At 50.2% G+C, this 10,549-nt stretch overlaps 1 protein-coding gene across 1 annotated transcript in view; it reads right to left on the bottom strand.

Annotated features, from left to right (window-relative positions):
* Window positions 1-3,763: 3,763 nt before the first annotated feature.
* The window catches only part of Plekhd1 (pleckstrin homology and coiled-coil domain containing D1), a 29,871-nt gene continuing 23,085 nt past the window's right edge, over window positions 3,764-10,549 (bottom strand). The window contains exons 7-13 of the mRNA XM_032908038.1: window positions 9,045-9,139; window positions 7,803-7,896; window positions 6,329-6,507; window positions 5,760-5,892; window positions 4,940-5,084; window positions 4,388-4,537; window positions 3,764-4,155 (exon numbers count right to left, since the gene is read on the bottom strand). Of these exons, the coding sequence (XP_032763929.1) occupies window positions 3,989-4,155; window positions 4,388-4,537; window positions 4,940-5,084; window positions 5,760-5,892; window positions 6,329-6,507; window positions 7,803-7,896; window positions 9,045-9,139 (963 nt within the window). The 3' untranslated portion in view covers window positions 3,764-3,988. The remainder of the gene's footprint in view (window positions 4,156-4,387; window positions 4,538-4,939; window positions 5,085-5,759; window positions 5,893-6,328; window positions 6,508-7,802; window positions 7,897-9,044; window positions 9,140-10,549) is intronic.

Raw genomic sequence — 10,549 nt, 5'->3', positions numbered from 1 at the left:
GCAAACACTTTTGACTTCAGAGGCTGAACTTTTGCTGGCCTTGCAACCAAGTTAATAATATGCCTGGAGACCACTTAAAGCTATGCACTCAACTTGTTCCCCACTGTGTATTAAGCCTGTTCATCTTGCTTTAAGAAACCAATGTAGCCCACCTTACAAGGCCTTGGACTTGCCCTGTAACCCACTTTTATAAGCTAAACTGAATGCATGACTTTACTCTCAGACCACATTTCCTCCCTCTCCTTTGTGACCCTTCCATGCCCTTGACCCAGAACAGTGTGTGTGTGTGTGTTTGTGTGTGTGTGAGAGAGAGAGAGAGAGAGAGAGAGAGAGATTAGTTAAATCATCAGATAAAAAACAGCAGCATCAGAAACAATTATTTAATTGTCCCACATAAATGTTGGAAACAACATGTGGATATAGGTTGGTGACATCTGTTTGTGGTTTTGCATGATATTCTGGCTCAGTAGGGTTCAATAAACTAAATTCTTCCCTTGTAAACTCTGGTTTAAAAAAAAAAATACAAGTCGAGCTGCCCAGTGGCGGTGCGAGGCTTTAATCTCAGCACTTGGGAGGCAGAGACAGGGGGGATCTCTGAGTTCCAGTATAGCCAGGCCTACACAGAGAAACCCTGTCTCAAAAGAAAGAAGGAAAGAAAGAAAGGAAGAAAGAAAGAAAGAAAGGAAGGAAGGAAGGAAGGAAGGAAGAAAGAAAAAAGAAAGAAAGAAAGAAAGAAAGAAAGTAAGTCAGAAGTTTCCTAGTCCTTTCCTATCCTATATTTTTGTGTTTTTCAATAAACTTAGAGCAAAGTCTGGGCAGACTATAGACACAGGGAGAGAAGTGGAGAACTACAATTGTGGTCGTCCTTGGCAGGGACTCTCATTTGAGGTGGCATCATCACAACCAGCTGTCTCAAGCTTCCATTGCCAGGGCTTCCCCATCATAAGGGTCTGTACCCTCGAACGGCAAGCCAACACAAGCAGTTCCTTGTTCCACATCTGGTAATTGGTCACAGAAAGAAGAAAAGTCATTGAAACTGTGGGAAGGCATTAGAGACAGCGGCCACTCCATGAGTGTCCTCATGGGGACATTCATGGTAGGCAATGGGGAACCTCTGGAGACGCTGGGAAGCAGTAAACACCAGGGTAGCCTGCATGGCAACACCCTCAGCTCAGAAACTAACTGAATAACAGTAATTCCTCATTTCTGCCTCTCCTGATTATGAAACAGAGCTAGCAAGACCGTCCATTCCTGGTGTGAGTGTTGAAGCTAACGGGCACGTTGTCTCTTTCAGGCTGTGCCTTTGGTCTATACTCATCAGAGGAAAACCCTGAAGATTTTATAACACGGAGACATCCAGGACCTCGGGGTGGAAACACATTTTTTTTTCAGTTAATTATTAAGTCGGCGAGTCACAGGTAAGCTGTGGGTTCTTCAGCTGGAACACGCAGGACAGGATGATACACTTCCACAGGTGGCCTGCAGGGGGCAGCACATCTCTAGAAATACTACACTGCCTACTTTGAAACCACTGCCAGGAAGTAACACAATTAATTGGCCAGTGATTAAGAGTTACTTTTAGAAAGTGCTGTATAATATTAATGTTATATGCCATGTCAATGTTTCCAGTAATAACTCCATTCCTCCATCTTCCCACAGAGATGCTGGTTGGCGTGTGTGCACGTTTGTGTGTATACATGCTGTGTTAGATATGGTTGGAGGTAACCTAGACTCGCCTGAAGCATAGAAAATACAGGGTGAGAAGAAGAAAAAATGAACTGGGGACTTGGTGCTTCTGCTCAGAAAGAACTGCTGAGATTTGAGTCTGTCTCCTCCCAGATTCGTGTTAAAATTTAATTCCTGCCGGGCAGTGGTGGTACCTACATTTAATCCCAGCATCCTGGAGGCAGAGGCAGGTAGATCTCTGAGTTCCAGGACAGCCAGGGCTACATAGAAAAGCCCTACCTTGAAAAACCAAAACCAAAACCAACTCGATTGCCCTTACAATAATATTAAGCATGGGAACCTATCCCGAGGCAGTGGCAGCGCTCGCCTTTAATGCCCACACTCGGGAGCCAGAGGCAGGCAGATCTGAGTTCAAGGCCAGCCTGGTCTACAAAGCAAGTTTCCATGCCTCGTGAATTCCTGGGCTGGGTATGCACCGGCTCAGTTGGTAGGGTATGACCTAGTTTGTTTGAAGCCCAGTCCTCAGGAGGTGGGGCAAGTCACCCTCAGAAACACTGAGTTTGAGCCCAGCCTGGGCCATCTAAAATTCTGAATGAATAAACAAGAAACAACACACACTTGCCAGAGTTCTTGTGTAGCAGTACTTTTCTTTCTGGTTAATACTTTGACCAGGAACATCAATTGCACTTGACATTTTCTCCAAGAGCAAGCCATTATTAATTTTTTAAAAACAAACAAAACCAGTAATCTGGTTTTCTACATCTTCATTTCAAAGTCCATTCCATATACATGTTTTGTAAGACGAGCTCTGGGTTTATGCAGGTTTAGACACACTTAAAGTTTTATATTTACACTCGGATGCACTGACTCCGAAACACCCCACCCAGAAGCAACCATGGAGAACAGGGCAGCCCAGACCTTGACAAGGGTTCTTCCCCGGAGTGACTTCTGTACCTCCCTCAGGACACTTCAGTCTTCTGACAGAAAATGGATGCCTTTGATCCAGCACCGCCTTAGCACCTGGCCCCCTTTAAATGTGTTTTTTAAGGATCTATTTTATGTGTATGTTTTGTCTGCATGTGTGTACACGCACCATGGGAGGGCCTGGTGTCTGTGGAGGTCAGGAGAGGGTGTTGGATCTCCTGGCAAACGGAGTCACAGATGGTTGTGAGCTACCATGTGGGAACCAAGTCTGGGTCCTCCCAAGAGAAACAAGTGCTCTTAACTGCCGTATGTGTCCCCGCCCCCTCCCCAAGTATTGTTTGACAAGACTGATAGACTCAGACAGCTTCTGAGGGATGGGCCAAAAGACTCTCACAGATGAGGAACACATTCCTCAGTCTTTGGCCTCGTAAACGGTAGTGGTCTTCCATAAAACCTGCAGGCTGGTGTCACAGTGCCACTCTGACAGCACTGAACCCACCAATGGCTACCGGCTCCCCACAGGTCCCTGTTCCCATGTGGTGGGTTCCTGGCTGCATTGGTTCATTGAGTGAGGCCACTGCAGGAGGAGGAAGCTGCAAGGTGCACCAGCTGGGAGAGAGACAGACCTCCCGGGGGGCAGGGTCACAAGAGCCCAAGGCAGCTACCCTCCAGCAGATTGCTGGAGCTGTATATGGAGAAACCCATTTGTGACTAGGAGACCTGGGTGGCCTTATAGCCAGGAATACGGCAGAGAGGGGGGTGGGGTGCTGTGAACCTGGGTTTGTGTCTCAGGGCCTGCTTTTCCGTCTCCAAGGACATGGAATAAGTTCAGGGTCTGGACAAATTGGAGGATAAGGAGCGAAGAGAGTTAGGGGGTGTCATGGGACCAGGGTCAGCATAGGAGAGTCACCAAGGGGGTACGGTGGGTACCAGAGGAACTTTTCAGTCCTCGTGGAATAGACAACTTCTCTTCTTGACCAACAGATACCACACAGAGCCAGGCCTCATCATGACAACCAGGTAGCACCCAGTGTGGACCTACCCCTACCTAGGGTAGACCCAGGGTCAGGGCTCGGGCCTGGAGAGATGGCTCAGTGGTTAAGAGAACCGCTCTTCCAGAGGACCCAGGTTTGGTTCCCAGCACCCACACTATAGCTCACAACCACCCATGACTCCAGTTTCAGGGAATCCAGTGCTCTCTTCCAACGCTCTCTTCTGACCTCCAAGGTCAGGGCTCCGGGTGAGGCAGAGAGGTATTACCTCCTTTGAGAATGAGGGTGCCCCTCTCCCAGTAGTGCTCTGCTGGAGAGGACCAAGGGGAATCAGACCTCCCTGCTGCCCCACCAAGGAAAGACAGGAGGTAGGGGAGGCGTTCCCATTACTTTCCTCCCCGGGGAAGTGCAGAGGCCCCAGGCTGGGTAGCCATGATGTGATAGATGGATTCCCGGAAGCGCTGGTCTCTGCTTAGCCGCTTGGCCACCTCCTTCAGCTCCTCTATGTTGTTGGCTTCTAGCTGGGAGGTCATGAAGGACTGGGATGGCTTCACTGTGGAGACAAGGACCCATTGCCCCATGAATGGCATTCCCTCACGCTGAGCCCACCCTTCCTCCCTCATCCCAGCCCTACATGCTGCTGTGTTTCACTTGGTCCTTCCTGCCCCAGGCTGGGAGAGTCACGTTCAAGGACATACTGTCCAACCTTGTCTCTAACCTGCTCTCTTCCTGCCTTGTCACCACAGCCTGTGCCATCTGACCCCAAGGGGCCTATGCGTACTCACTGTCATTCCAGGAAGTACTAGACCGTCGTCGATGGAAACGGCAGCTCTTGATACGGCGAGTGGCCGCCTTGTGGATGTACACTGAGTTCTTCATGATGACTGGCATCTTGGCCTCCAGCTCTGCATTCCGGATGCACTCCTCAAAAAACCCTGGTGGCAGGAAGGAGCAGTTGACTGTGTCTTTCTCTGAGTCTCACCTTCCCCTCCTAAGCTCTGGTTTGATCTGGTGGGAGATAGGTTGATCTATCCTTTATAGAACATAATTTGTTCCCTCAAACCACAACCTGTAGCTATCAATAGGGTAGATCCGCTGGGAACAGAGCTCTGAACTTTTTAAAAGAGGAGGACAAAACTCCAGGCTTTCCTTCCATATCTTCACTCCAGGCTCAACTCCCACAAAGAGGCATTACCAAAGGGACTACAGGAAGGTGTCTGAGGAGGAACAGGAAGGACTACCTCACATGCGCTAGGCCTGTTCCAGGCTCGGGTGGGCCTGGGCTTATGGGGGCTGAGTTCTGGGACTACAGCTGAGCCCTGGAGGGAGGCTCTTACTTTTCAGGTGGCTCACATCAGCCCGCATCCTCTCTTCCTTCTCCTTGTTCCGAACCTTGGAATTGAGGCCTTGTTCCAGGCTCCTCAAGGCCGCCTCTGCCTCCCGAAGCCGCCTCTCAAGGTCCATGCGTACTTTCACTTCAGCCTACATGAGGGGTGAGCAAGAGGGAAGAAGAGTCCAGGGGGCTGTCTCCACCTCCCCAGAAGCCTTCTGTGATGGCCGATTTTCATGGCTAATCGGACCAATTTAGGATCACCTAGGAGACCCACTTCAGGCTGTGTCTGTGGAACATCTCCAGAAAGGTTTAACTGAGGGTAGAGGATGCACCCTGGGTGGGAGTGGCACTGCCCCATGCATTGAGGCCCCAGACTGAACAAACAGGAAAGGAGAGAAGGTATGGATTCTCGCTGTTTCCTGACTACAATGTCGCCAGCTGCCTCATACTCCCACCGCCATGGTTTCCCTGTTAGGGTGGACTATATCCCCCTCAAACCACAAACTTTCCTTCCTTAGGCTGATCTTGACAGGTACTTTATCACAGTAATGAGGAAAATAGCTAGCGCACCTTTCCTGATCATTATGAACTCAATTAGTCTGGGATGGAGGTTTCCATATTTTGCTTTCCATGTCTTACCCATGACCCAGATGGCTGGGCGAGGCACTTGCCTATCGGTGATAGACTACTACTCTCTTGATAAACTCATCCCTGGACACCTGGACACTGGGAGAGAGGATGGGGGTGGCTGTGAGTTCAGGGATGGGCAGGAGTCCCCAGCAGTAGGGAGGCTCCAGAGCACAAGGCCCATGCAGGTTGCACACCTTGAGTTCCCGCTCAGCCTGCTGCTTCTCTGCAGTCAGCTCCTGCAGCGAGTTCTGCAGGGCTTGAGACTGGCTTGAGTAGAACTCCCGTTCCTCCTCCAGGGCCCGTGAGCGTTCCTCATTCTCCTTCATCCTGCGGGCAGGAGAGGTGCTTACCCAAGGCTCACCTACCAAGGGGGTAGCTGGCGCCTGCTGGAACCATGCCTACAGAAAGGCTGAGTCCTCTCTGGGTCTGGTCAGCTGGGGGATGAGAGGGGTGGTATGGAGTGCCCGAGGCTTAGCTATTTGGGGATTGCTACTTCTCTGACCTCAGAGAAGTGCCCCAACCTCAGTGAGGCTGTTTCTTCATGGGTTGGGTGGGTAGAAGCTAAGGGATCCTGCTGGCTGGCCAGGGACACTGTTTTGCTGATACTCTATATGGTTGGTCAAGTCAGCTTTGGGAAAGCCAGATCATAGGCAGAAAGGAAGTGAGCCATCTCGTGAATGACAGCCAGACTTCGAGCCCAGCTGTCTAACTCGAGGGCAGACACAGCTTCCGAGATGAGATGCCGGAGGACCCGGTGCCTCACCGCTTCTCAGCCAGAAGCTTCTCTGCCAAAAGCTCCTGCATCCGCTCTTCGATCTGCCTGAGGTTGCTATGGAGACCATCAGTGGCTGGTGGCTGTTCACTCTGATTGGTCAAGGGCTGTGGCTGGTTCTTATCTTCCTCCAGCATCTCTAGGGTTTTCTTCTTCTCTATGGAGAGTTCCTGGCACAAAGACAGGAAGGGTGAAAAGGAGCAGGGGTTAGCTCTCCAGCATGGCTGCCCCGGTCTTCTTACAATTTTAGGGAGTAAACTACTCCTTCAATCCCCCATGAAGGACATCTCATTCCAAGACCTCCTTTCTTAGAACATGGCCAGGTTACTCCTTCATCTAAACAGACAGACAAGGAGGAACCCAATGTGACTTCCAATAGTGACGATGGCACCTATCGGAGCCAGCTGTCAAGGCCTAAGGGCAAAGTGACCTTTGAGGCCCTTGTTCCTCAAGGAGAAAATGTCTTGGGCTCATGTGAAAATGCCCAAAAGGACCGATCAGTCCACGAGTACATTCTCTATGTTTATCAACCAGCATCATAACACTACGATGAAATTATGCCATTGAAGATATCCATGGTAACCACTCCCCATGACAGGAACGGTGAAACAAACCAAGGCTCCAGTTTCTAGGGAGACTAAAACTCTTGCAGCCTTCATGACAACTCATGGATTCAGCTAATGTATGGTCCCACCCTCATTTCAGATGCTGGACTTTGGGATGTAGTTAAGACATGGTCAAATGAAGCCCACAGTTTCAAAAATATGGCCCAGAGCGTTCATCCTGTAACCGATGTGCCAAATGCATGGGGACACAGAACAAATGCCTACCTAGAGGGTTCAAGGAAGCTTTGACTAAAGAGAGTCTGAAGAAAAACAGTTCTCCAGAAACAGAGGAGACCGGAAGGCCATGTGGCCTAGAAGCAGCCGTGGGGCTGAGGTGCAGGGGCTCGGAAATCTTCTTTTCCTTGGGGATATGAGCTCAGAGGTTGGAGCAGGGAGTGGGGGGGGGCTGCTGGGGGGGTGTGCTTGCATGCTATGCTAAGAGGTTTGTCCTCTGTCCTTGACACATGCGGCTTGCCCCTCCCCTCCCCTCAGTCTCTTGTATCAGATGACGGTGACCTGGAAGTTGATTTCCCTTCATGCTCAATTTCACCCAGGAGCAGCTGAGTTAGGAACCACAAAAGGATGTGGTGGGTGACTCTAATTGATGCTGCCTCTGGTATAAAAATACTGGCACTAAGGAAAGCCAGTGTCCTGTGGCCACGGTCATCACAAGGGCAAGCCAGAATTTTTGTTCTGGGTCTGGGAAGAACCAGTCCCTGCTCTGGGTCTCACGCACCAGCTAGACAGAGAAAGGCCTTTAGGTAAGGTCCTTTCGTGCTTATTCACCTGTCGGTCCCTTCCCTGAGAAATACGTGAGAATCTAGCATTCCGTAGCCCAGCCAGCTAGCTTGCCTCCGTACCTCCAGTGTGTGCTGTAAGGATTCTGTGAGGTGCCTCAGCTCCTTCTTCTCTTGCTCCACACCCTTGAGGCATCTTGCCGTGAGTTCTAGCTCCCTGTGGGGACAGAGAGCTGAATTGGCAATGTGCATGCTTCCCAACTCTGCATCCAGACAGGTTTCTACCTTACATGATGTGGCTCAGGGGGACTCTTGGATGGCCATTGCTCTGCAATACTGGGTACTGAAGACAGCTGCAGGGTCAGGGCTGCAAGGACACCTCAGCCAAACGAGGTGGATTCACTAACCAGAGGTCCTGAAGCCAGGGGATTTATCTTCCAATTCAGTATCTAACGAATGTCTGGCTTTTCGTTTAAGTAGATTCTCTTATTTGTATGCTAAGTTTTAAAATTAGGAAAAAATAGTCTCTGTATTCCACCTCCCTCCCCAATACATATCTAACTGTAGGTCTTCAGACCTACACCAGTAAGAAGGTCTTCACCAGTAAGTTTCTCTGGGCTATCACCATGGTGGTGATGGAGATGATGATGGTGGTGGTGGTGGTGAGTGTGATGATGAGGATGTGACACCAAGCACTGTCAATCTCAGCAATAGTTTCCAAATTCTGGATAGACTACACCTGAGTCACCTAGGCTGGGGCTATAGAAATGCCCTACCTTCATGAGATTATAATCCAATCAATGCTTCTAATGGGCAACTAGATCTGTCCATAAGGCATCAGGCTGAAGATCCCAATGTGTCATTAACTAAAATGTGAAAGGACTCCAGGAGAGATGGAGAAGGTTGGGCACCTTTGCAGGTAGCAGTTCTAGGCCAGGCCAGCTTGTTGCCAGTAACCTAGGCTTTCACTAAGGTTGGAGGGGCTTGTTCAATGGCCTGCTCTTACCCATGTCTGCACTCTCGTTCACACCATTGCAAAAGACCATTAGCGATGAACAGAAATGACCCCCTGACCAGGCCCAATATTCTTCTGGATATACTCAAGGCCCAGAGCGTTGGGAAGACCAGGCTTCCTGCTAAAAACCTAGTCTGGCTTAACATTGGTCTGCCAGGGCCAGGGCCAGGGCCAGGACATTTCTCTGCTGCCCCTCCCAGAACCAGGGCACCCTCCCCCGCATTGCCTCTCCCAGGACCGGAGCATCTCCACTTCGTTACTCTTCCTAGGGCCAGGACGTCTTCCGCCTCCCCTGGTTCACCTCCCAGGGCCAGGGCATCCCCTCCGTGGCCTCCCAGGGCGGCCATCACCTCTTGATCTGCTCCTGCTCCACTTTCAGCTCTTGCACCACCTCCTCAAACTGCTGCTTCTCAGCCTCCAGCACCTGGTTCAGGCGCTCAAGCTCCTGAAGAGAAGGGAAAAGAGGAAAAGTCACAGCAGGCACAGAGCCCCCAGGCTCTCTTCGCTAGTCCAGGGAACCATCTGGGATTCCGCTCAGTCCGGGGCATAGAGCCAAATTTATGAGGATTGAGTGTTTAGGCTCCACTTGGAGGCTCTCACCGTCAACTCGCCCAAGAAGGTGATGAACCTGGCCCATGAAAACCATTAGCAAAAGGAAGGACAGGGTTAGATGTGGTCCCAGTAAGTGTTCTCTGGCAGGTATGACTAATTCTGTTCTGTTTTGGGCAACTCTAGGGACTAACACCTCAAGGTGAGGTGGTTGTACCTCCAGCATGAAACACACACACACACACACACACACACACACACACACACACACACACACACACACACACGGGTAACGAAAACATAGTCTATATTTCCAGGACACTGAGTGGCATTAGGTAAACTGTCAAAGACAAGCTATTCCCAATCCAAGAGTCAGAGTTAAGTTGTTCTTCATCTTAAGGCTCCCGTGAGTCAGGTCTACAGAGTCCCTTGCCTCAGCCCTATGGGAGTAGGAATGTCAGGTGGCTGAGATACCAAGGGGCAGACCAGTCCCTTCAGGGAAGCCAGGCTGCCTGAGTGTTCCACCCCAGCAAGTTGGAGCCTCTAGACCAGGGGCCCTATTTTTCCCAAGTTAGTATTGGTGGTATGAGGGATCCACTTCCTGAAGTGGATTGAAAACACTGAAGCTCAGTGTTTTCATGTCAACTGTTTTGTTTCTGCACATTTCATGTTGTGGTAACATTGTTTCTGCATCTGCTTTTCACTTTCCAGTTCCCGGTGACTCCCTAGTCACCTGGGGGCTTTGTTCTCAAGCATAATGGTGTCCTTGCCCAGGAGCGCCATTGCCTATGGACAGTGTCATGGTTTGAGTATGCTTGGTCGAGGGAGTGGCACTATTTGGAGGTGTAGTCTTGTTGGAGTAAGTGTGTCACTGTGGGTGTGGGCTTTTACATCCTAGTCCTAGCTGCCTGGAAGTCAGTCTTCCACTAGCAGCCTTCAGATGAAGATGTAGAACTCTCAGTTCTGCCTGCACCATGCCTGCCTGGATGCTGCCATGTTCTCACCTGGGTGATGGACTGAACCTCTGAACCTGTAAGCCAGTCCCAGTTAAATGTTGTCCTTTATAAGACTTGCATTGGTCATGGTGTCTGTTCTCAGCAGTAAAACCCTAACTAAGACAGTGATGTTGCCATTGGCTTTGAAGAGATACAGAGAAGAATACATTATGGAGGAAGAGTCTGGTTTCAATTCCTACTCCTAGGTTTCCCACCCCCAAATAAGTTACTTCTCATCTAGTCTTTACTGGCCCAACCCGCCTGTTTGTTAAGTGTGCTCACCACTTGGGCTGCCCCTGGAGTTCTGATGC

This window comes from Rattus rattus, chromosome 7, assembly GCF_011064425.1.
Source record: "Rattus rattus isolate New Zealand chromosome 7, Rrattus_CSIRO_v1, whole genome shotgun sequence".
Classification (NCBI taxonomy): Eukaryota; Metazoa; Chordata; class Mammalia; order Rodentia; family Muridae; genus Rattus; species Rattus rattus.
Note: the sequence above shows the minus strand (reverse complement) of the source record. Positions and strands in the feature narration are given on the sequence as shown.